Below are 26229 nucleotides of genomic sequence, written 5' to 3'. Positions count from 1 at the left end.
TAATAAAAGAACGTTTGAATAGAAAAAATATTTTTGTATTTAACATTTTATTCGGGAATCTATAAGTTAACATCAGACCACGATCGAAATAACGCAAGTGAAATATACTAATAGGTAATTAACGATGATTGATTACTATCGTCGGATAAGGTTATATATTAAAGGTTTAATAAGAAACTTGTTTAAAACAATATTTGTAAAATAATTTATAGAAACACAAATACTTTCTGTCTAGGAAAGTGAAATGGTCCCGTCTACGCATACCACTGTGAGGTAACCCACACTAGCCGGTCGCCCGGTCGCGCTCACTTTCGTTTGAGGTGAGATAACAAAGTGCACTTTCCTATATTGCAATCAAATTATCATATTACAAGTTAATTAAACATGTTGTACCTGTATTTTATCATAGAGAATAATTAGAATAATTGTATTATTGAATATAAATAATTATTGAATTTAAATAAATTCATTTCATTTTCCATTATCTCTATTTGAGTAAATGTATTGATTGGTTGAAAATCAATTTGCTCAAATTAGCCCAGTCCTTGATTAGGTACTTCCTAACCAAAACACAATGATGTCTTAGTAAAAATCCAATTACAATAAAGTTCTCTCGATAATTCTGTCAGTATGAAAACAGAGCAAAACAAAAAACATTGAAATAAGTAATATCATAATTATTGCTATTTCAATGTTATAGTAACGTGGTAGCTATGTAGCTGATCACTTTACATCAAGTGAGGTTCAACACTTCATGTTTTTATACCCTTCAGAGTTTGGTAACTAACAGTGTTCTTACTAAAACTGGTACCACTGGTGGTAATCTTTTATTGAAATTGTTTAATGTTGTTACAAAAAAATTTCTTTACTCTTCCATTCTGAATATATTTGCTAAGATTGGTCCCACTTGTTCAAAAATTACCAAATTTTAAACAAAGTGTTTACTTAGTAACACTTTTTGACATTTTCGAACAAATCAGTAAAAAAACATACCTTTACTAACATACATAAACAGTGAAAGATGTAAAATTACTTTCATATTTTAAAATAAGCACTGAGTCATTTTTAAACATAGTTTTCACACATTTTTGTGTGGCACAACCAATTTTTTTCAAAATTTACAACAATATATATTTACAAAGATCAATAAAAAAATAATGAGTTCAGAAATGTCCACAACAACAACAGTTCTTCAATCAACTCAAATATTATTTTGAATTAAAAAATACTTGGATTGCACAGTCTGGATTTAATATGGGGTATAACATACCTAATAAATTTATTTAATGAATGTCAGCTAAGAGTCTCAGAGAAATTTTAAGCTTCCTTTAATTAAATCAATTAGGAAAAACAAAGTAGTAAAATAAAAGCATAACTAGTACAAGCAGGCTCAAATACACCTTAACATAGGTATTTAATTATTCAGCAAAACCTTATCTTCATAGGATATTTTAAATATGCAAAGTCATATGTTACATTTTAGCATGTTACCAAAATTTACATGGTAGTGCATTAAAATTAGGTTTAATACAACTAATATAATCGTGTTGCTCTTATTTTACATGTCTGTTACAAGTAACAAGTAAATTCACTAACCTTATAAAGTTATATCAATGATATACACATATCACTGTTTTTTTTTTTTTTTTTTTTTTTTTTTTTTTTTTTTAATGGCTTTTATATGTGCCAACTGGGCACAAGGTACTTCGCCAGTGTCGTGTAGATGGAGAAGGCACGATGGAGATTGATCGGTGAAAATAATAATTAAGTTATTTTTGAATATGCACCTAAACAAAAACAAAATAGTTGCAATTCGATTGTTAGTTTTAAGGCTGCACAGACAACACAAATATGAGTGAGTAATAATACCATTATTAAATACTGTTTCCTCTTTATAATAATTTTTATATATATATTACACTTTAATTTTATTGCTTTCTATATATTTACATAAAAATCTACAATATGGACTAAACACAAACATTAACAAACATTTAACGCTTAAAGGACGGGGGACTTTACGGGGAAGAACGTCATAGAGAGGATAGGTTAGTTTGGGACAATTAAATAGAATGTGAGATACAGTGCCTTCATCCAAGCCACACTCACAGATAGAGTGATCCCTTATCCGGAGCTTGGCTAGATGAACAGGGGTGCAAGCATGACCAAGACGAAGACGTGAGATTGTGGATGTAATCCAGCGATTTGCATTCCGATAATGACAAAACCAGGGTTGTCTTGGTATGTTTGGTTGGATGGAAGCATAAAACTTACCCTTAACCGATTTGGAGTCATTCCAAAATGTCTTCCAGGTTCTGTCCAGATATGTCTTTGCAAGAGTACAAAGATCCTGTGCTGAATTTTCAAAATGATCTAGAGAACCTGACTCAACAGCTGATTTGGCACATGAATCAGCAGTCTCGTTTCCAGGGATACCTGAGTGGCTAGGAATCCAAACTAGTATGATAGACAATCCTTTTTGATTACAAGAGAGCAGAGTCTCCCTGATTTTTAGAATAATGGGAAAACGTGATTTGCTGCGAAATGGGTTTTCTTTAATGGACATTAAACAACTAAAAGAGTCTGTCAAAATAGCTGTCTGTTGTATGTTATGGGAGTGTGCAAACAGGATTGCTTCCAATAGAGCAGTGGCCTCTCCTGTGAACACTGAAGATTCGGGAGGACATTTAAATTTCAGGATAATTCTATACCGAGGAACCCAACAGGCAGCACCAACACAGCCGTCTGGAGACAGCTTTGATGCGTCAGTGTAAATAAGAAGATGATTTGGCCAATTTTGATTAATATAGCTTTGTAATTTGATGTTGGTATCTGGGGCTCCTTTGATCAGACCAAGGTCTGTGATGATGGGAGGTTTGTATACCAGGGCTTTATAAGAAGTAGAATACAGGGGATTTATTGGAAAAGATATCAGGGGGTTAGGGAGGCTGGTGAACTTTAGATAGCTATCTAGCAGATAGGAAGAGGAGTTGCGGGTACAAGGAGAATGTGATAGTTGGGATAATCGATGCCAAAGAGGGTGGGATGATAGCTGTAACATCTTGCTAACAAAGCGGTCACATAAATACTGCCGGCGGATGTGTAGAGGAGGATCAACACACTCTACCTGCAAAGCATTAGTGGGGGAGGATTTCATTGCACCTAGAATGATTCTAAGGCACCTATATTGAATTTTGTTTAGTTTCTCAGCAGCTGATTTGTTAAAGGGATCCAGAACAAACATACAGTAATCCATATGACTACGTACTAAGGCATTATACAATAACTTTAAAGAATAGGGGTGAGCGCCCCACCAAACTCCCGCTACTGCTCTTAGTACGTTAATACCTTTTTCGCATTTTTTGATAATGTGTTCAGAATGGGCAATTCCGTTCAGCCGGTTGTCTAAATAAATACCTAAAAATTTTGCTTTATCTGTCAGGTTGATTGCTTGATTTTCAAATGAAATGAGTAGAGTGGGAATGTATCTCTTCCTTGTAAACACCACTGCCTGAGATTTGCCCACTGACAGGGACAAGCCGTGGTCAGACAACCACTGGCCTAGATAATACAAAGCAGAATTGATACGACAGGATACTTCCCCTATACTGCTTGAGCTGTGATAGAGGACAATATCATCAGCATATTGTAAAATATTGCAAAAACTGGTAACAGACAGTTCGAGGTCATAGGTATAAATGCTATAGAGCAGAGGGCTGAGAACTGAGCCTTGAGGGAGACCTTTCCAGACTAGTCTGGGGGGAAGAGAGGTATTCTGATGCTTTATCAAAATAGATCTGGTAAATAGCAGATTACATATGAGATGTACCATCCTCGAAGAAACACTCAGCTTAAGCAGTTTCTGCCTGAGCGCTGGAAGTAGGACACTGTCATATGCAGAAGCAATATCAAGAAACACACCCACAAGGTACTCTCCTTTTGTAAAGGCTAGGCGAATGTCTGTTGTCAGTATACTGAGGCTGTCTGTGGTACTCATACCCTTCCGGAACCCAAATTGGGATGAGGGGAGAATATTTCTACTTTCCATTAACCATTCCAGTCGGTTTTTAAGAAGGTGTTCCGTTACTTTAGCTAAAGTAGATGACAAAGCTATGGGACGATAAGAATTTGAATCTGAAGGGTTTTTTCCAGGTTTGAGAATGGGAATGACTATTTGAGATGTCCAAGATGTCGGTATAATACCAGTTTCAAAAATTTTGTTGATTATTTTTAGATAGTAAAGTTTAGCTTTGTCATTTAGTCTAGTCAGGAAGGAATATGGAACGCCATCTTCCCCTGGAGTTGAATCTTTGAGACCATTAAGAGCGATTTGAAGCTCAGAGAAAGAAAAGGGAGCATCCATTTCATTGTTAGCCGGAGCTGGCGTAGAACTTAGAAATGAGTCCACATAGGGAGCGAAAGGTGGAGCCAGTTTATCCGCAAAGTTGTTAAGCCAGTCAGAAGGGTTATTTGAAGAAGGATTAACATGGTTCAGGGAACGACGGAATCTCCTCACATTAGACCACACAATAGAGGATGGAGAACGAGGGCTAAGGGATTCGCAAAATTGTATCCAACCACATCTTTTCTTCCTGGATACCAACCTTTTAATTTTAGCATCAAGCTTCTGGTAATTAATAAAGTTCTCCTGTGACATACTGGCTGAGTAGGATTTCTCTGCAGCCATTCTCTTACCAAACAAATCGCTGCATTCATCATCCCACCAGGGAGAGGAAAGCAGCTGATTTTTAGGAGAGTGCTTTTTGGGGATCTGGGAATCGGCCGAAGATATGAGAGAATTTAAAAAAAGATCATAGCAAGACAAGACATTTTCTTCGCATTCCAAATCAGGCAGAGTGTCTACCATGCAATCAACGGATTGGGCATAATCTTTCCAGTTTGCTTTTTTGAGTTTATATTTTAAAAGGGGGTTGTGGTAAGAGGGGGGTAAGGATTTGTTATTTAATGAAATAATTACAGGAAAATGATCACTGCCATAGGTGAACTCAAGGGCGTTCCAAGTTAGTTGCGAGGCTAGGTTAGGGGAACAGAGGGTGAGATCCACTGCAGATTTGGGATTCTGATTAGGGTATACCCTGCGAGTTGGAGAGCCATCATTGAGGATGCAGAGATTGACATCGTCGAGTAAGTCAATCAGCAGTGGAGCAAACCTATCACTAGCATGGCACCCCCACATAGTGTGATGGGTGTTAAAGTCACCCATGGCTATGATAGGGCTGGGAAGGGATGATAAAATTGATTGTATCTCAGGAAGAAGAGAAGGAGAAGGGTGAGGAATATACAAAGATACAAAAGAAATGTCTAAGGTACGAACAGCAACAGCATTAATCTGATCGCTGTGGGTAGGGAGAGGAATTTGGGAGAATGGGAGGGAATGCCGTACAAAGACAGCACTGCCCGCATACCCATCATTCCTGTCATCCCGCAGACAGGAAAAGCCAGGCACCCGAAATCGGGAACCAGGTCTCAGCCATGTCTCCGAGATGGCAACAATCGTGGGTTTATGGAGGTTTATGAGGGAAATTAATTCATGTTTTTTTGAACGTAAGCTTTTACTATTCCATTGAATTAGGGTTATTGGGTCCGTTTTGTAGTAATTTAAAAAGTTGGGATAGGTTTTTGGCAACGTTGGGCGGTAGGGGGATTTCGCTACATGGAGCGACAATACTTAGAAGAAATTCAGAAATAAATTCTAACATTTTTCCCTGAGAGGGAAGGGTGTCAACATTATTGTTGAGAGCACAACCATTTGGGAGGGATGAGGAGCACTCACCAACAATAGTCTGGTGAGCTGTTCTATCGTACCCCTTTGCTAGAGGAGCTTGGGGACGAGGGGAGCGATAAATTGTTTGGCGATAGGAGGCATTGGTAGGAGTTTGGGATTTTTGAGTAGATTTTAGAGAATAGGCAGGAGGGGTAAACATTTCTTTTGTCATCTCAGCATATGAACGTCGGACAGGAGGAAACTTAATTGCTGCTTCAACGTATGAGATGTTGTCCTGGGACATCACCATTTTTATGGATTGCTGTCGAGTAAATTCTGGACAGCCCTTGTCAGAAGCAAAATGTTTGCCTGAGCAATGTAAACATGTGGATTTTTCTAAAGTGACTTCACACGTATCACCTGTATGGGGCTGAGCACACCTGTAACATCTTGGCTTAGATCGGCAAATCGATTTAATATGTCCAAAACGGCAGCAGTTCAGGCACTGTATGGTTGGGAGTTGGTAGGTTTCGACAGGGAGGGAAGTGTGGTAGGAGTAAACCTTGGCAGGGAGCATTTGCCCCCTGAAGGTAAGGACGACAGATTGGGTAGGCACCCAGGTGGTGACACCCTCAGTGACTGTTTTTCGGTTCAGCCGCCTTGATTTTAATACTTCACCACATCCAGGAGGAAGCTCTAATGAAATCACGAGTTCGTCCATTGACCAGTCCACCGGTACACCTCTGACCAACCCCATTCTGGTAATGTTGTAAGTGGGGATAATAGCTTTAAACTTGCACATACTAAGAACCGGGTTGACCAGAAAGTTGTTGGCAGCTTCAGCAGAAGAGAACTCAACGGTGATTTTATTACGACCTATATTTTTTACACCATCGTGTATGATTGAACTAATTTTGTGCTTATGCATAAACTGGCCGAATGTAATAGCACGTAAAGAGGCTCCGGAAGATGGGTCTTCTACTTCACGGGAGACTTGTACAATGAACGGACCTTTATCTTCATTAGAGTAAGACCTAGGTCCATCGGAGAAGGAGGGGTGGACATAAAGGTGTTGTATAGACGGGTTCGCCTGAGCGGGATCCGTAATAGTTTTTTTAAAGGATGGTTCATTTCTCTCCTCTCCTTGTCGTTTGCGAGACGTAGAAGAGGTTCCCGGGTCAGGAGGCTCGGGGTCAGGATCTAGATCCATATTACTAAAACTGCAGCAACTATATTAATTTAAATTTTATACTTTACCAGCACCAATAGGGTTAGTTTTATCTAAATAGCACAATAACAACTATTTCAGCTTAGGAAAATAACAGAAACACCGAGAAAAACACGGAAATCTCACTAACACGTGCGTCAACCAAAGCTAACCAGCGATTTCCATATCACTGTTGCTTTCATTGTAGTAGTCACTCGTGGAACTTGACACTTCTTCGCCTCGTGAATAGCACTAACGAACCAACAATAATTATAGCACCAAAAGCAAAGAAAGAACTATTAAATTTATGTAATAGATTTACGATTTCAACTAAGTTTGATGTTACAACTTCGCTAATAACTGAGTTGTAAACTAACTCATTACCACAACAAGACATCACAATATATATATATCTACATTGGTTTTAATACTTAGAATAATAAAATATTGCACTAATAAGGTTAAAGTAATATTTTCCTAGGAAACTTAATTATAAATTTGACCTAAATCTAGTAAAATTGGTGTGTAAAATGTAAACAGCTGAAAAATAAGTGTGTCACTACTCACTGTCAACTCTGTAGATAGAAATTGACAGTCACAGACTAGAAGTATATTTAGTTGTAATTTGTATGCTGTCTGTGTGTACTGTGTACCCGCTAATAGGCATAAACTTGTCCAGTTGAGCTAATTTACACACAGTCAACAAAATATGAATTAATTTAATATTCCCATTACTGTTTTATTTTAGAGTTCAGTATTAAGAAACTATGCTAAGGTTTTCGTTTTGAAATACTAATATTTGACATAATTCTAGTTAACATGGCTACATTAGGTATTTAACATTAAATGACAATATAAATAAATTAACGTCGCCAACAGTAACAAAACTCTAAAATAAAGACTAGTTTAGTATACTTTCTGAGCCAGGATATACGTGGATATATCCATACGTAGAAGAGCTTGAGTCAAATGTTCTTTACACTATTAACTACTATTTACTGACCTAAACAAGGAATCCCTATTTAAAAAAGATATGGCTGTTTTAGTAGTCAGTTTCTTATACAACTTCAGCGACAGTTTACGAAATATATACGTTACAACTACCTTAATATTCTTAATACAGTAAGCGCTAAATAACACCTAGTTTCCAATAACAGAAATTAATTATAATAAAAACCAACAGTACCACAATATTATAAACGTTTATTACCTTCATGATATAGAATATTAGTAACTAATTTTATCTAAAATATTAATTTAATTTGTAACTAAGTCTGTATGCCTATTAAGACAGTCCATTGACACACACAGATGTCCATTTTTGGCAAAAATATTTGAGAACTTAAGTGCAATTTTTTTTTATACAACTTCAATTTCCGATAAAATAAATGTTCATATTTAATACAACGTTTTAACTGGATATTAGTAACATCAATTAGTCTTACCCTCTTAGTCTTAAAAATATATGTCTTATAACACCATTTTAACTACTCTTTGTGTTGTTTGTAGTGTTAGGTTTTAATAGTGTTGTCATGTCATTGAAAACACTATTTAATAAAGAGAGGTAAACATGCTTTTGTTAAAAGAGTGCAATTAGAGCCATTTTTATTATTGACTAAGGGGGTATATATTTATATTTTTAACCATGTCTGGGTACATGACATAAAATAATTATAATTAAGTCCGTCTTATGAATGGTGATAGAATATAGTATTATTCCCCTCGTAAAATTTAGTTTCATTAAGAATGCTATACTAAGGAATTTAATAAAGCAATGTTGTTGTATTGACTTTATATTTATAAAAAAGGTTAGTAATTTTTTTCAACTACACATTTTTAAAGATTGATTGTTAATTCAAATGCATGGAATATATATAATACTGGAAAGATATTCTTATATAAATGTCACTGGTTTCACGTCAAACAATGTTATTAGAATAACAATTTCCTTTCAAACAGATATTTACCGTTCCTACATAATTTAAAATATAACTTCTTATAAATTAAGCTTATCAAATATTCAAATTAATTATAATCTTATCTTAGGAACAATCTGAATAGCATCACTATTGATTGGTTTCTTTGGACTCAACTTGTTCGGTGATTGCATAACAACATTTACAGCTTTTCTTAAGATTTGGTGTTCACTTTTCTTATATTCTTCTGTTATTTGAGATAAATCAAGATCTGCGTCTAATACTAATACCTGAAATTTAAACATTCATTGATGTCATTCATATATTATTATTTTATACATATATTATTACTTTATACATATATTATTAGCAGGACCCAGTAATAGCCTCAAAAATCCTACAGAAAGGCCTAGATGATACAACTAAATGGCTTCAAAACTGGCGGATCAAAACTAGTACAGGTTACCTACACTCTATGCAAAGGCAATTGCCCCTCAGTGAAGCTAGAAAATACCACCCTTCCTCACCGGAATTGTGTCAGATACCTTGGTCTTCATCTTGATAGGCGTATGACATGGAATGATCACATCAAAAAGAAGCGAGATGAACTGAATATTAGATATAAAAGCTATCTGTGGTTGCTAGGCCGAAACAGCTGTCTGTAGACAATAAACTGTGTGTATAAACTAGTGTACAAGTCGATCCTGAAACCTGTATGGATGTACGGCCTTCAACTATGGGGTAGTGCTTGTAACTCCTCCATCATGCGCATACAAAGAATGCAGAACATTATTCTCCGGACTATCAGTAATGTCCCCTGGTATGTGACTAATGCTGAGATCCACAAACACCTGGGAATGCTCACAGTGAGAGAAGAAATAACTAATATCAAGACGAGATACAGGGAACGGCTAGCAGCCCACCCCAATGCCCTTGAGCTATGTTAAATGCCTTAAGCGAAAAGACATTCTATAATGTGAAGAATTATGAGTAGATGTTCTTACTGGAGGACACACTCCGAACGAGATAAGCATCCAACATATTTGCTAAAAGTGAAAGCACTGATTGCAGATGGAGAATGTACAAAAAAAAAATAAAAAAAAATATTATTAGCTTCCGACCAAAGCTTAACTAACCCATGCAACAAGACTTTTTGCAATTTACATAAAATTTATATAATCTATACACATATAGACGCTGTCATTTGATAGAAACCATACAAAAATCTGTTTGGTAGATTACTTTATTGTGTATATTATGCTCACTAGGTGTGAGACTCTTCTTCCTGAGGTTGTAGCTTCGAAGCACGGCTGTGCACCAATGGACTTTTCTATGTGTTAACACTACACAAACATCGTGAGGAATCCGGCATGCGTTAAGACTAAAAATACTGGACGTTAATTATTAAAAATTTAATTGATAATATGACATTATAATTTTATCAGGCTTTGTATTTATTATAAAACAACTTTCATCAGTTTAAATTTGGTGAAAAGTAATAAGAGATTGAAAAATGACAAAAGCTTCTAAGCAATTTAAACTTTGAGGATACATTTATAATGGAATCAACACTCATTTCATATTAAACATGTTCACAATCATACTTACAGGCGCTGGGCAATCAGCATGAGTTCTATTAATAAGCCAGTCTTCATGTAATTTATGTAGCTCTTCTATATAGCTCAGTGGAACACACTGCTCTTCTGAACGAGCCCGTTTTTTAATCCTATCATAAACTATAGATGGGGTAGTCTTGAGATACACTACAATATAAACATAATTTAAAAACATTAATACTTAAAGAACTACCATGACAAGTGTTGAAACATAAAAATTATATTACCTATGAGGTCAGCTTCAACTGGTATCTCTGTGTTGATAAATTTAAACCACTCATCTAGAACTGCAAATTGTGCAGGATGTAGTGTGCCTAGTCTCTTCATTTGTTCTACAAAACAGTACTTTGCACTAAAGATAGAACGTTCCATCAATTTAACTGGAGTGCTTGTCGGTCTGCGATGCATTTCCAGCATAGTAAGAGACACATACGCTTGGAAAGTCATCGCCCATTTTGCAGGGTCGCTATACATCAAATCCTGAAATGATTAAGAAATCCTGTTAGGTTTTCAAAAAACAACACTGTCTATTACAAAAATATGTTACTAACCAAAAGATTCCAGCCTTTGAGGTTGCGCCATTCTTCTACTGGTTCCGTTAACAGAGTTATATCTTCAAATTGCCTAAAATGCTCTAAGAAAGTAGTTTTTCCACTTCCTATATTACCTTCTACGAGCACAGTAAACGGTCTTGAATTTGCACAGTTCATTTTTAACCGTAAAGAACCTAAAAGTGTAAAGAGATTAGATTATTAATCTTATCAGTGGCCGAAATACAAGTAAAATTTCCCGCCCAAACTAAATTGACAACTGAGTAACTGTTACTGACACAATTTAAAGTCAAAGGCCAAAGCATGTTTTAGACATAAATGAAAATAACCTAACTTTGGTCGGGAAACGTAGAATAGTTTTTATGCAATATTTTGTTATTTTCATCATGTTTAGTACACATTATATTTTTAATTAATTCCAATGACTAATTTAGCTTTAAGCTACTTAAAATCCTAACTAGAATTGATATTTATTTTAATTTTTCGCATGGAAAGATTTTTCGAATACACAGAGAATGATATCGACTGCGACATGAGTAAACAAATAACAATCACAGCGCCACAGACATAAAATAATAATCACACTATTTATATAGACTAAGAAAACTAAAGATTTAAAGTAGATGAAAAACAATAATTGGCTGCTTTTTAAAACTTTTTACTTCAATTAAATCGGTTGTTGCAATAAATAATCAAATGGATGGCTATGCGCGGTGGTAAAAGCCCATCATGAACCAATGTCCTTTCAATCACACTATACACACATCACCTTATTGAGTTTTCCCGGGTATTGGAACAGTCTCAAGCCAGACCATCATAGGCCTAAGAACTTTTTTGGACGTTCTTGTTTAATAATCCACTTTTATTATTAATTGATGATGAGAAGTGGATTATTTGATGATGAAAAATGAACTTTTAAAACGGTTCGGTATCAATTTATTGAAACAATAGCAAGTTCAGGTATTCCAGTATTTTTTTTCACTATATTTCTTTCAGTGAGGTCGTGTGGCATCCAAATATTGAACTTTTTCGTGTACCCAGATTTTCTCAAATGGGTCAAAAGTATTTTGTGGTTAATTGTGAGTTTGTAAGTATGTCGTTATTACTGATATGCCGACGTTGACGTCCTTTTATAAAAATTGGTATTCATTTTATCCGTCACCTTGATCATGAGAACATATTTGACGAAAATATTCTCGCATTGTTGGCCAACTTTTAGTGACACTGCATTGCCAAAAAATATTAGTAGAATCTTTAAAGTTTGCTTTTAATTATCCAAACGCCAAAAAATCTATGCTGCATGTATGTATTATCTTAGATGATATGATGAGCTATCGTTTATGTATACTCTACAATTCCGTTATTCCACACGAAGTTAAAAAAATCGTAGCGTAGCCAATCACACACAACCACGAAATCCATCGACAACTTCTAGTATTTTGTTAGAATTTTCCTTTGTATCTGTTATTATAGGAAAAATAATTGACGTGTTTATTTCATGCCACACGGTTCATAACACGCAAATTTTAATTTATTTATAGATATTAGCGAACTCTTAATTAAGTGTGCGGGTATAATTTTTAAAAATGATACATTTACGTTGTATAGGTAAGTTTATAAACATATAACAGCCATGAAATTATAATTAACGTGAAAGACGTTACCGGTTTTTTACATTTTTTTATTGATTTTACACAGGAATATTATTACTGGTGGTTGGGTCGTATGCTCTTTATGACTCTTCATCAGATGTGGTTCAATTAACACCAAGTAACTTCGAGAAGCTTGTAACAAATTCAAATGAAGTGTGGATCATAGAATTCTTTGCACCATGGTGTGGGCACTGTAAGAATCTTGTTCCTGAATATAAAAAAGCAGCTCGAGCCCTTAAAGTGAGTAATATATAATTAAAAACATAAATGTAACAAAAATAATATATTCTTGTTTAACACAAGAAAATGGTTTTTACAGTAGAACTACAACTTAACCTTAAATTATCTTATGTTTCTTCAGGGAATCGTCAAAGTAGGTGCTGTGGATGCGGATCAGCACAGAGATCTTGGTCAGAAATATGGAGTCAGTGGATTCCCAACTATTAAAATATTCACGGGCAGTAAACATACTCCATATCAGGGACAGAGAACGGCAGAAGCCTTTGTGGATGCAGCATTGAAAGCAGCTAAAGATAAAGCTTATGAAAACCTTGGAAAGAAAGCAAGCGGATCCAGTTCTGACAAGGTAAACTGTCTCAAAGAACTACTCTTAATATTAAAGGCTCATGGTAAGAAACATAAAAAATTTAAGTAAACAAATATGCAACCATTAGTATAAATCATTCTACATGTCTATTAACCGTAATAGATTGGTCTACTGTAGGATTTGATTACTTTTTATTTAACCATAAATTGAACACACTGAGAGCATAGTAGTGTACTGAGAAACTGTAAGTTATTAACGTGTTGATAATTACCATATACCATACAACAATTTAGTATATTATATTATTAAAAGATAATATAGTCCTCACTTCATCACTTTGTATTGTAAGAGAACTATTTTATGAACCTTTCTTAAATTTACTTTCAATATAGCATACAGCATATAAAGTGTTTGGTCATAAAATAAACTGGAAACCACAGACTAAGAAGCAAATTGAAGTACCAACTCATACACCATCCATAAAATCAATAAGATTTAAAGCATTACAAGCACATTTATTTCGTAGAAGGGATTCTGGTGTTGTGAGAATTGTCAAATTGAATCATTCATCAGTTATTAAAAAGAAATTATAATACTTTGTCTCAATAGTGTTTTAATAAAGAATATATGTTATAAGTTTAGACACTTTAAATTGTTATAGTAGGATAGTTGTGTTACTTGATAATAAAGACAAAAGACTAATTTAGTTAAAGAATAGATTGAGTTAGTTGTTATTAATGAAGGTGTTAGTTTTTTAGCGTTTTATTCATGGAATTAAAAAACAAATCATCAAATCCATTTTTAATTATCACTATTTTATATCATTTGAAACTTGCTGTATAAAACTAGGGAGTGAGCAGGGCAATGACCCTTTATCTCTGAAAACAATTCCCTGTTTAAATTTACAAAGCTAATATTATAACAAGCTAGATAGTATGCCTTGCATCATAATTGATTACCTAAAACTTAATTATGGAGACAAAATGTGTAAAATAAATTTCTTATCAATAAACAGGTCTACGGGAACTAAATTATATTAGTTTGCACTTATTTAGATCAGCCTTTGTCAATTCAATAGCGATTTCCAAATTTGGCAAAAACAGATAATGCTAATAACATCATCTATTGACACCTAATCTTAAGTTATATAAAAGTATAACTGAAATAATAATATAAATTAATTAACAGAAGCATTCAAAGCAAATTTTCTATTAAAAACACTAAACAATGTGTAGTCTTAGCAAACATCATATGCAAACATACATTTTTATATATCTTATTTTGAAATCAATATTTTTCCAACATCCCTTAACTAAAGAGTAATATTTACAACTCCTACAGGTTGGCTAAACCAACCGCACATTTAAATATATTTATAATTAATACATTTTTCTATTTCAGTCGGATGTTATCACTCTAACCGACAGCAATTTCAAGGAGATGGTTCTGGACAGTGAAGACATGTGGCTTGTTGAGTTCTATGCTCCGTGGTGTGGACATTGCAAGAATCTGGAACCCCACTGGGCAAAGGCCGCAACCGAGCTTAAAGGAAAGGTAAATTGATAAAGTTTATTTAAATAATATGTTTCTGTATTCATAGCCTACCTGTTATCTATTTTTAATTTGTTGACAGAAATGCATCATTGACAACTCTCTGTAATAATTGTGTCTACGAAAATTTGAGGATAATCTATGTAAAACTTTTATTGACACATTTGGGAAAAAAATTTCAAGTTATAATACTAATCATAAGCATTAATACTTTGTTACACACTTTATATTAGCTTCACCTGTATGTATGTATGTATGTATGTAACTGACTCCTTCGGACTCGATTTTGACCCACTTTAAACGGACAGATTTTATTCAAATTTTGCGCACCTGTCAAAGATCGATGACAATACAATAATCCGAAAAAAAAAAAAAAAAAGTTTAACTAAAAAATAAATAATAGTTTTAAAAAACTAAAAAACACGCTTTTAAAACACATCAAACTAAAAAGTGAAAAATAATTCCTAATTTAGGCTGAAAATGGTAATGAACAAAAAATACTGGTATTATTGTGAAAAAGCGTGGGGCGCTCTGTGCCATATTTTTCGTCTATCGAGCAACCCACTCCTATTGGATGTTATAACATATTGTTATATAATTAATTGTATTAGTTCACAGCCTCTCTAGTTTAACAAAGATTGCCACAATCCGCTCTTTTGAATTGATATCCTCATTCTTTATTTATTTTTTTGTTAATTAATGTATAGAATAATAATTGTGATACAATAAATACAGGTAAAACTCGGAGCCGTTGATGCCACAGTTGACCAAATGATGGCTTCCCGCTACCAAGTGCAAGGATACCCGACCATCAAGTTCTTCGCTGGTGGTAAGAAGACCAGTGACAGTGTAGAAGACTATAATGGAGGCAGAACTTCCAGTGATATCGTCAGCTGGGCCCTTGATAAGCTTGCTGAAAATGTACCAGCACCTGAAGTATTGGAGGTATGTAGTCTTATTGAAACGGCTATTTCATTAGGGTTGGTTATTTCTTTGCTGAAACAAACAAAGAGGTTTTTTGAAGTGAAACTTCTTTATCGGGGTTGGAAAAAAATTTAGTGTAACATTTTTTCGTTACGCATCACGTTCCTTTTTGAAGCGAACTTCTTTATCGGCGTTGGAAATAAATTAAAAAAAAAAATTTAAAAATTTTACCGTCACATTATTCATTATTTATTATTTATTGTACTTTGTACAGACACACTTTTTTTTGAAATAGACACATAAATATATCAGCACAAGAAACCAGGCTACTTCATTTTAAAAGATAGAAAATTTATGTGATCATTACTTGTACTTAAATAAAATAATTATTCCTAAAATTTATACTACTTTATAGGGAAGCCACTGAAATATTTTTGGGAACTCTATTAGAAGACCCTAACTCTGATAAATTTTCTTCTTTCATTACTAGAGACTATTGTATTTGATTTGCTATTGTTTTCTGATAATTAAAAATATAATTTTATAATTATTGATTGCTAGATTGAAAACTTTACTATGAGATCGGGTCATAACAACCTTTTGTATATTTCATCACATAATATGTCGTCATATAGCAAAATGCGATATGTTTTTGCCTGGGAGTCGTACTTGGGGCTAAGCCTGAATCAATAACTTACGGATTTATCAATATCGGTTTGGACTAAGAAATGGTTTTAATATTTCTCATTCGCACTTTACTACACTTGAGGCAAAGATTCTGGATGAAAACACTTTATATTAATATAAAGTTAAACATATATTCACACAACTTTGACTCAACCTACCATTATCCGAATTAAGACTGATTCAAAGACGCGATTTAACATCACACAATAGAAACATAAACAATGGTATATTTATAATATAAACATTCATTGTTCTTATGTTATATAAATCTTATTTTATTCAGCTTCTCAGTTCCATTTTCAAACATGTCGGATATCATATATTACGTAACTTACTACATCATAAAGTTCTTTACGTTCTTTATATAAATATGAAATTATATTTGAAAATACTTTAAAGCTAGATTTAATAGTTTGTATGTGTTTGAAATCGTGCAGTTTGTGTTTTTTAATTTGTAAAAAAAGTTGAATTATAAAAAATGCGTGCCTTATATATTTATCGTACGTAAAATTTCGTAATTTCTACATGCACCAAAAAAAAGGTTAAATGATGTTTACAATATTACAGAAAATAAAAAATGCAATGTGTATTAATTAATACAAAACAATAAAAGCGCACTGAAGTAGTGACGTAATAATTTTCAATACAAATTTAGTGATGCTTTTAAACCCTTATATATAATGATTCGCCGGGTTTCACTGGATGGCAAAATAATTCCAATATTTTTTCAGGTAACAGATGAAGAAGTGATGAAAGGTTGTAGTGATAAGCCACTCTGTGTGGTATCAATTTTGCCTCACATACTTGATTGTAATGCAGCTTGCAGAAATGACTACATCGCGATATTGAAGCGCCTTGGAGATAAATACAAGAGCAAGATGTGGGGGTAAGTTAGCCTGTTCGATATTTTATAAAACATGTATATTCTGTGGTCTATTATACAAATGGCAGCTATGGTAAACGGTTTCCCGCGCTTTTAGCCGCAATGATTAAAGACCCGTGTAAATCATAGCGCGCCTCTTATTTTGCTATTTTTATGTTGTGGAGACATTTTTAATCCAACATTAACAAAAATTAAGTTAAGGGTAATTTTTATTAAAATTAAATTTTTGTCATGATTACGTCATCACAATGGTATTGGCGTATTTGGATTTGTTTTTATAAAACCTTTGCAAAAATGCATTTGATTTTATTTCATTTTAATAACATTGACATTGGACTATAATATAGACTTCAAAAACTTGAAAGAGTACAAACAAATTCTACACATTTTCTCAATAAAGTGTCGTGTCGTTCAACAGAGCTTATTTATTCCGTGAATAGACCCATGTTTTAAACGTACATATTATCGACGAATATTAGGACTGGTTTCGAGACCGAAGCAGAAACTACACAAACAAAATAATAATTAGGGTATTATAATCCAACACGTCGAAGACGGCTGGACGAATTCGAATAGTATTCTTTTTAAATGTATTTCTTAAACTATGTGGAAAATTTCTGTGGAGAAAAATTGAAAAAATATACAGTCGAAACCGTTTACGACGACATCGTTTAGAACAACATACCGGTTATATTTACCAAAATCAAAGGATCCGGCTGAATTCTATGTATTAGGTACATCGGCTTTCTACGATTATCGGTTTTTACGACCAAATATGAGTAGTCCCTTCGATGTCGTTATCGATTTTGACTGTAGTTAAAAAAGTAAGTTTCGTTTAGTACTTTGGTTATTATTCCGGAAAAGCGTAAGTACATTATCTATGGATTTGCATTGAAAAACTGTACTAAACGGTAAGCTTAATAAAAAATCGTATGGAAACGGGTGCAGAAAACACTAGTTAGTACTTAGTAGGAAGGTAGCCTTGCGTATTAATTAGCAAAAATATTCTTTGGCGAAGATTTCGGTCGAACGACAATTTACAACTGCAACGTCTAATGATGTAATAAATTTGCGTTTCTATCCGTTAAAACAGTTTTACTTAGAGTAAAGCTAAAGATAAATAAAAGATTGTTTTAATTTCTCAGCTGGGTCTGGTCAGAAGCTGGTGCACAGCCATCGCTTGAAGAATCTCTGGAAATGGGAGGCTTCGGTTACCCAGCCATGGCCGTCGTCAATGCTAAGAAACTCAAGTTCTCTACTCTACGTGGATCATTCTCTGAGACCGGAATCAATGAATTCTTAAGGTATAGTTTACCCCGCATTTTATACAAATATTACAACTTAGATAAAATAACTTTTACATACATGGATTTTCATATACATACATTTTAACATAGATTAGAATTTTTTTGTGTCCCAATGACTAGGTATATAAATCTGTGTATTGGGTAAAGAATTTTTGGGGGGGTCCTTTTGTAAAACGTTACGATGCGGGGAGGGGATTTAATTACGCGTTATTGTTAATCTTATTTTCGACTTTCCAGTACTTTACACATAATGATAACTTTTAGGTATAAAGAGTGACTAGGTGGTCACGAAACGTTTTACTATACTTGGGTAAAACGTTACGGTGCGTTACATGGGGGGGTCAATAATCTCCAAAAATTGCGTAATACTTGAACGCTTTAAATACTTTTGTGAATAATAATATTATTATTTTACAGAGATCTATCTTTCGGTCGTGGCCAGACAGCGCCAGTAAGAGGCGCTGAAATGCCTAAAATCTCCAAGACAGAGCCTTGGGACGGCAAAGATGGCGAATTACCGCCAGAAGAGGACATTGACCTCTCGGACATTGATCTCGAGAAGGATGAGCTATAATGTGCCAGGGGTTATTAACCTTTTAGCAGTATTTTGTTTTTTTTATTAACATCTGCCATAGAGTAAAATTAAGTTTTTCTCAGTGCATATTTTGTTATCTGCCACCATAGTGATGTTCTTCATCAATTGTAGTAACAATTTTTTTTTTTACTGAAAACCATGAAGTAATTATTATATTGATTTTAATTGTAGCGATATTTTAAATAATAATTATGGTATAGTTATTACATTACGATATATATGCTTGTAAAGTCGTTTTATTTAAGTAAATTAAAAAAAATTGCCATAAGTATACATATGGTAAAATCTTTCGTAAATGTTGTGTCATTGTACTCTAGTAGTCTATAAAAAGGTCCTATTATGTCTCTGAGTAGTAAAGTTAAAAAATAAAATACTGCTAATAAGTGTTTACATTACTCCACAGAACTGATTAGACTAAGTTCTATGACATGAAATTGTCTATTAAAAATCTGTTTAGATTTTTTACATACTTACTAAATTTGTACTAAAAAATAATTTTTAAAATTAACTCTCATAATAATTGAAATACTTAAATAATAAGTGATTGCTGTTTTTACAAATATTTTTAAACACTCCCAAAATTATTTTCGATAATTTTGTGTACAAATTAACATATCTTAAGGGGATAAATGTTGTTAGAATTTACTCTTCCCTTTTGCCGAATCTAATCAAAATGTAACACCATAAATACTAGTTTTAAAATAATCATAATCTTAATGTTACATTTTATAATAAAGCTTCCATTCTGACTAAGAAGATGCATTTACAGTGAAATTTATTTATGTAATAAATTATGATTTAACTTTTTTTGTTTGATTTTCACCTCAGTATTTAGCTGACATATATTGAATCAGTTGAGGCTCCTTGACTCCTTTTCTTTATTTAATTATATATTTCTTTAATAAAAGCATAGATTTTACATAATATCATATAAACTACTAATACTAGCTTCCCCCGCGAACTTCGTTTCTCCTTAATGCCTACCTTTTTAGTACAAACCAACATGAAACATTTTGCAATTCTACCCGAGACTGTTCGGTTTTCCGATTGATAACTTTTTAGGTTTTTCTGTGATTTTTCTCTGTATAAACAAGAGTTCAAGTTCTTAACTAACAAATAAAAAATAGGGGTTGATCGTAGAGGGTAGATGAAAATTAAGGGTTGTATGTATTTTTGTATCATAAAAAAATAAATTTAGGGTGGACACCCCTAATCACTTAGGGGGTTAAAAGATAGATAGTAGCCGATTCTCAGATTTACTGAATATGCATAAAAAAATTCATAAGAATCGGTTGAACCGTTTCGGAGGGGTATGGGAACAAACATTATGACACAAGAATTGTATATATTAGATTAATAATTTCACCTTTAAATTTACTAAACCACTTTCATCTATTAGTGTGCTCTGTAGAAACAGAACCATTGTGAATAAATGAAATGAGGCATAGCAAAGAGGATTTATTTTAGTTTGCATAATTTGCAAATTGCAACATTAGTCCGTTTTTCGTTCTGCTCTGAATAATCACGTTAAAGATGTTAAATAACAAGCCAATGAAGAACTTTCAGAACACAACTTTAGGTAAGATTCAGTCACGACATAGCCCTATCAAAACCAATATATTTATGCCAAACAGGAGATATACTTAGCACAAAGATAATTCTTTGTGTGACTTAATATACCAAAAACTATTTTGTATATTGCCTGACAGCTAGGTGATAGATCCTTAAATATATCCATTAGGATAGTTTTTAAAAACATGTAAGCATTATTTCTTTTCATTTTGAATAACTGACTATTTATAATATTTACCCTTTCATTATTTAATATTGGGATACCATAGATAAAGAAAATGCTATATATACTTATTACAGACTTTATTTTGAGCATTCCAATTAATAATTATATAAAAATATATGTGTTAATACTGGTATAATTAATTACAAAGAATTCTTTTTCACAATAGTGAATAGACTAACTGTATTTGTGTATGTTATCAACAAAGTGATAATAATTACATTTATAATCTTAATGAAGTAAAATACAAACATTACAATTAGGACATCTCAGAAAATAGAGATATTTATGATTTATAAAATATGACAAATATTTGTACTCACAACCTCAATGGAATTATTATGTACATGATTTCGTTAATAAATGCTATATATGAAGATGAATCAGTCTTATATTTGCATAAATTTATAAATATTGCTAATATTTTCATTACAAAACAGATCAATTTCCATATCTTATTTATTTGTGCAAATGGTACTTTAGTAATTAATCTTAACCTATATGAATTGCAGATTAACAGCCATACTCACAGTTACTTATATTATTGTAAATAGTTACTTATGACAGATTTAATTAAGTTCACCATAGATTTGATTGGAATTGAATGCTATAATAGCCAAGTTGCACCAGTCTCAAAATACTAATACCACTAGGGAGTTATCTCCAAATTAGAAAAATCTGTGTGTGGCTGTCAGATTCACACAATACCACTTTAGTTATAACCTAAAGTCTACTCTTTGTCTACTCTAATGTTAGGCTATAGTTGGTGATCCAATTATATCATACTTTCTAGGCTTCTTACAAAGTACAGGGTAACAAATTGAAAAATAATACATTCCAGCAATTGCTAATATCATAGATATAATAAGAGTTATTAGACCCCAAGCAGAGATTCCAAGACCTCTTCTTATAGTAGCGGGACTAGATGGAGATACATCATTTCCTGTGCCCATAGGTGCAGCCTGCTTTACTGGGAGTTCCTTAGCGTTCTTATTTCCATAACCTCTGTTCCGGAAACCAGAACTGGATGATACCATGAGGTTCACAACTGAAATATTAATAGAAAATTCAACATAAGTATGGAAGAGGTTATTATAGATTTTATGCATATGAAAAATTATAGTATTTGGTATAGAATAATCTAGTGAACTACAAATATATAGTGTATGTAGAGAATATAACATACAAATAAACACTCACCAAAACAAATGAAAAAGAATCTAATTGCAAAGCTGTACATGATTTTAAAGTAATAGCCTAACTAGTGCACTCAAACTTCTAAATATTATTGCCTGTTCTTTTAAAACGTTAAGCAAGCTAATTCTGTAGTTTTACTCTATTTGAACACAAAAGTCACCGATAATTAAATTATGTTACTTTTGAGTATGTAACTGATACTGTAAAAGTGTAAAGGAACCAGTTTGAGTTAATACTTTATAGCACAAGTTTAAAATTTCAATTGAACAAAACTATTTACCAAATTACCATGACTTCAAGCACAAGCATTGATAAGACAATTGACAACTCAGATGACAAAAAAGACAGACTAAAAATAAATTCAAAGGGTCAAACACTTGACGCTGGCTAATACACAAACCGTGCCAAAGCCATAAAGGAGAAAAAAAAAAAAAAAAAGGGTCAAACTTACTTAACGTACATAACAAAATTAAATGAAAAGAAATCTAAAGATAATATTTAATAAGGAATTATAATTTTTCGAGCACATTGAAACCACCGTTAGGAAAGCTAACCAAAGTCTAGGTTTACTATCTTACGTATTTCAAAGCCATTTAAAGATTCGTAAATTTTTGAATTCAATAAAAATAAATGTTTATTCAATAAATAGTCATCGTTATCTCTAAGAGTGCTTCAAATGTGTCGACTAAAAAAATTGCTACTTAAATTGCTTATAAAATAAATAATAGTTTAAAAAAAACTAGAACACACGCTTTTAAAGCACATCAAACTAAAAAGTGTGCCATATTTTTCGTCTATCGAGCAACCCACGCTTTTTCACAATAATACCAGTATTTTTTGTTCATTACCATTTCAGCCTAAATTAGGAATTATTTTTCACTTTTTAGTTTGATGTGCTTTAAAAGCGTGTGTTCTTGTTTTTTTAAACTATTATTTATTATTTATTTTTTAGTTAATTTATTTTTTCGGATTATTGCATTGTCATCGATCTTTGACAGGTGCGCAAAGTTTGAATTAAATCTGTCCGTTAAAAGTGGGTCAAAATCGAGTCCGTAGGAGTCGGTTACATACATACAGGTGAAGCTAATATAAAGCGTGTAAAAACATGAATGAGGCAGACACCCAGTCGACTGATATTCCGAAAGCGGTCCGCTTGCATTGTTTATATGTTATTTATATATATTTTTTCCTTTTTCATGTGTTTTTTTGGGATCAGAATTTATATTGTTTGCAGGTCAATAAAAATTTCAAAACAAAAAAATATTAATACCACGAATAATCGCATTAATTAGCCATAATACTTTTCCTCAGATACGCGGACTGCAACGAGCTGTACCTAATGGTTTAAGTCAGTACGTAAAATGTATGTCAATTTTTGTATCCAGGCGGTTCTAATGGATCGAATGGACCCAATTAGCAAATAATTTAGTAGAGTTTTTTTTACATTTTTACGTCTACCTCCTGTGATCATGCCTGAGAGACCTGGATGTCCACCTTTAAGGCAAGGATTTTTTTGCTATCTAAATGGTATGGACCGCTAACCCCAAAGGCAGTCACGAGCAAATGATTTAGTATCGTAGTATAGTAGAATTTTTTACAAATTTAAACCCCTAAGCTTGACAACAGCAACGCACGACCTTAATTCATTAAGAATTTTGTCTATAAATACGTAATACGAGTAATAATATTATACTCGCCAGCTATTGCAGGCTACTCGGTTGCCTAGATCTGGTTAGCACTGCGCCTTCTTAAGTTCTGATATAATTTTCCTTTTGATGATCCTAATTTCATGTGATGTTTGAAGCATTAATAAAATTTAAAAACATAGTGTTCCATTAATAAAGGTAACTGTATAGTCCTTAGGATCCTCATTCAAATCCAAAATCATTTCTTCATCTTATGAACGTCAGTAAGAAATACATATTAAGTGCTTCTAATTTTTATTTTACATTTTACATTTACTGCCAGTTCTCAAATCAAGGAAATGGACAAGAAGAACTGGCAATAAACTCTCCGCCACTCTTATTAATCGCTAAGTAATTAACTATAATAACAAATGATAAAAAAAAAACGAAAAAAACAAAGATTTGTTCTCTATCAGCAGTAGGCATGGTGAAATAGGAGCACGCACTTACATATATATATATACGAATTCAAGTCCGACCAGTCACCACAAGTAGCGCCCATACAAGAGTGGTCTGCCATCGGGCATCGGCCCCCTCGCCATATATTAGGGAGAGATACAACCCGACACATGGACCTGGATATTAGATCCTTAGCATGTAATAAATAACCTACTATATAATATGGTACTATACTATCAAGATTGGGTTATTCTTATTGCTAAAAATCTATAGACAATTTTGTTACTACAGACTAAGAACTTCCGGTAAGTTTTAGTAACGATAAGTTGATGGCGTGTACTTCCGGCTGCGTCGATGATTGTTAAAATGTCAAGTGAAATACCGGCGAGGAACAAAATGCGGATTTGTGTTGTATTTCTACTATTTATTTTCACAATATGTGGGTCTACCAATGTAGACACAGTATCAAGTGATATTAAAATTAAGAATGTTGATAGAATAATCGATTGTTCTTCTCAACTCGTAAAAACAACATCTAAAATAACTTTGGAGAACTCAGGCAAAGCACCAATAAAAAGTTTCTTATTGGCTATAGAAAATGTTCTAAAAGACCACATATCATTCCTCGGAGTTAAGGATAGCCACAACAAAGATCTACGCTTAATAGAAACAACAGTAAAGGGTTATGACTATGTCAAGTTTTATCGTGTCGAGCTGAAAGATGCTATTAATGCAGGTTCTTCATCAGTTCTTACTGCGGAATCCGTTTTCACTAAAGCCCTGCAACCATACCCTACCGCCATCACTCAGCAGGAAGACCAATTGGTCAAGTTTAATGGTAACCTATATTTCTTTTCTCCTTACTATGTCATATCACAGAAAACAAATGTAATTTTGAATACAAAGAGTGTAGAATCCTTTACGAAAGTAAAACCATTCAGCCAGCTGGATGGTACACTTATATTTGGGACTTATTCCAATATTGGACCATTCACTGAAAAGGAATTGAGTGTACATTTCAAGAACAACTCTCCATTCTTAACTGTCACTCGCGTTGAGCGTCTTATTGAAGTATCACACTGGGGCAATATAGCAGTAGAAGAAAAGATTGAAATTGAGCACACAGGTGCTAAGTTAAGTGGACCATTCTCTCGCTACCACTATCAACAGGATCACCACAGTGGCCCTGCTAGTGTCCGCTCATACAAAACATTATTGCCTGCTTCTGCTGCTGATGTATATTATCGGGATACTAATGGCAACATCTCTACATCCAACATGAAGGTTAAAAAGGATTCAGTAGAATTGGATTTAAGACCTCGATACCCTCTATTCGGAGGATGGAAGACTCACTACACTCTAGGTTACAATGTCCCAAGCTATGAATATGTTTACCACTCTGGAAATGAATATCTCTTAAAGATGCGTGTAATTGATCACATTGTAGATGACATGCAAGTTGATGAATTAGTTACCAAGGTGATTTTACCAGAAGGAGTTCATAATATCAAAATTAACTTTCCCTATTCAATAACAAAACTTCCTGATACTTTACACTACACTTATTTGGATACTCAAGGACGTCCAGTGATTTCATTTACCAAGAAAAATATTGTTGAAAATCATATTCAAGATTTTCAACTACGGTACACATTCCCAACAATCATTATGTTGAGGGAACCATTAATAGTAGTTGGTTCACTATATGCTCTATTCCTTTGTGTTATTATTTATGTAAGATTAGACTTTTCTATTCATAAGCCAGAACATGCCCATAAGGACTAATTTCTGTATTTTGAATTGATTATATCTAATATACTGCTTGTATTAGTGTGATTTCATAATTTATTGAAGTATAATTTCGTGTTCAATTGGGTATTATCAATTCTAATACAAAAGCATAATTAAATTTTTATTATATAATAAATACAGAAAAGTAAGAGTGTTTTAATCATATTTTTAGTGTTAATTATTTAAGGCTTTCCTACTTCT

At 33.3% G+C, this 26229-nt stretch overlaps 4 protein-coding genes across 6 annotated transcripts in view; 2 read left to right on the top strand and 2 right to left on the bottom strand.

Moving 5' to 3' along the window:
- Nucleotides 1-7439, bottom strand: part of LOC125059628 (solute carrier organic anion transporter family member 74D) — a 73637-nt gene extending 66198 nt beyond the window's left edge. The window contains exons 1-2 of the mRNA XM_047664129.1: nt 7128-7439; nt 1597-1635 (exon numbers count right to left, since the gene is read on the bottom strand). The gene's annotated coding sequence lies outside the window, so the exon portion shown is untranslated. The remainder of the gene's footprint in view (nt 1-1596; nt 1636-7127) is intronic.
- A 676-nt stretch (nt 7440-8115) lies between these two features.
- Nucleotides 8116-11554, bottom strand: LOC125059630 (deoxynucleoside kinase-like). 3 transcript variants are annotated; one of them, XM_047664133.1, is made up of 5 exons: nt 11349-11554; nt 11016-11191; nt 10692-10944; nt 10457-10611; nt 8116-9138 (listed from the first exon to the last, which is right to left on the bottom strand). In XM_047664133.1, exons 1-5 carry the CDS (start codon nt 11401-11403, stop codon nt 8962-8964), a joined length of 816 nt encoding a protein of 271 aa, XP_047520089.1. In that variant the 5' UTR covers nt 11404-11554; the 3' UTR covers nt 8116-8961. The 3 variants fall into 3 exon arrangements, with proteins under 3 accessions (XP_047520089.1, XP_047520091.1, XP_047520090.1); XM_047664135.1 differs by having other exon boundaries at nt 11345-11487; XM_047664134.1 differs by lacking the exon at nt 8116-9138 and adding an exon at nt 9540-9699 and having other exon boundaries at nt 11350-11492.
- An 878-nt stretch (nt 11555-12432) lies between these two features.
- On the top strand, nt 12433-19964 carry LOC125059629 (protein disulfide-isomerase A6 homolog). Its single transcript, XM_047664132.1, has 8 exons — nt 12433-12623; nt 12714-12907; nt 13029-13253; nt 14616-14768; nt 15501-15710; nt 17108-17262; nt 18405-18563; nt 18984-19964. Exons 1-8 carry the CDS (start codon nt 12602-12604, stop codon nt 19138-19140), a joined length of 1275 nt encoding a protein of 424 aa, XP_047520088.1. The 5' UTR covers nt 12433-12601; the 3' UTR covers nt 19141-19964.
- A 4595-nt stretch (nt 19965-24559) lies between these two features.
- Nucleotides 24560-26177, top strand: LOC125059650 (dolichyl-diphosphooligosaccharide--protein glycosyltransferase subunit 1). Its single transcript, XM_047664165.1, has one exon. The coding sequence runs from the start codon at nt 24592-24594 to the stop codon at nt 26020-26022; it is 1431 nt and encodes a 476-aa protein (XP_047520121.1). The 5' UTR covers nt 24560-24591; the 3' UTR covers nt 26023-26177.
- The last annotated feature ends 52 nt before the right edge of the window (nt 26178-26229 follow it).

This window comes from Pieris napi, chromosome 20 (genome assembly GCF_905475465.1).
Source record: "Pieris napi chromosome 20, ilPieNapi1.2, whole genome shotgun sequence".
Classification (NCBI taxonomy): domain Eukaryota; kingdom Metazoa; phylum Arthropoda; class Insecta; order Lepidoptera; family Pieridae; genus Pieris; species Pieris napi.
The sequence above is the reverse complement of the archived record's forward strand: the minus strand, read 5'-3'. Positions and strand labels throughout refer to the sequence as shown.

Bases quoted from the DNA above. Each gene is read 5' to 3' on its own strand.
- LOC125059630 (XM_047664133.1), bottom strand. From the start codon at position 11,403: ATGATGAAAATAACAAAATATTGCATAAAAACTATTCTACGTTTCCCG. The intron at 10,612-10,691 runs GTAATATAATTT...TTTATATTGTAG, and splicing joins AGTTGAAGCTGACCTCATAG to TGTATCTCAAGACTACCCCA. The intron at 9,139-10,456 runs GTAAGTATGATT...TTTAAATTTCAG, and splicing joins ATGCTGATTGCCCAGCGCCT to GTATTAGTATTAGACGCAGA.
- LOC125059650 (XM_047664165.1), top strand. From the start codon at position 24,592: ATGATTGTTAAAATGTCAAGTGAAATACCGGCGAGGAACAAAATGCGG.
- LOC125059629 (XM_047664132.1), top strand. From the start codon at position 12,602: ATGATACATTTACGTTGTATAG. The intron at 15,711-17,107 runs GTATGTAGTCTT...ATATTTTTTCAG, and splicing joins CAGCACCTGAAGTATTGGAG to GTAACAGATGAAGAAGTGAT. The intron at 17,263-18,404 runs GTAAGTTAGCCT...TTAATTTCTCAG, and splicing joins TACAAGAGCAAGATGTGGGG to CTGGGTCTGGTCAGAAGCTG.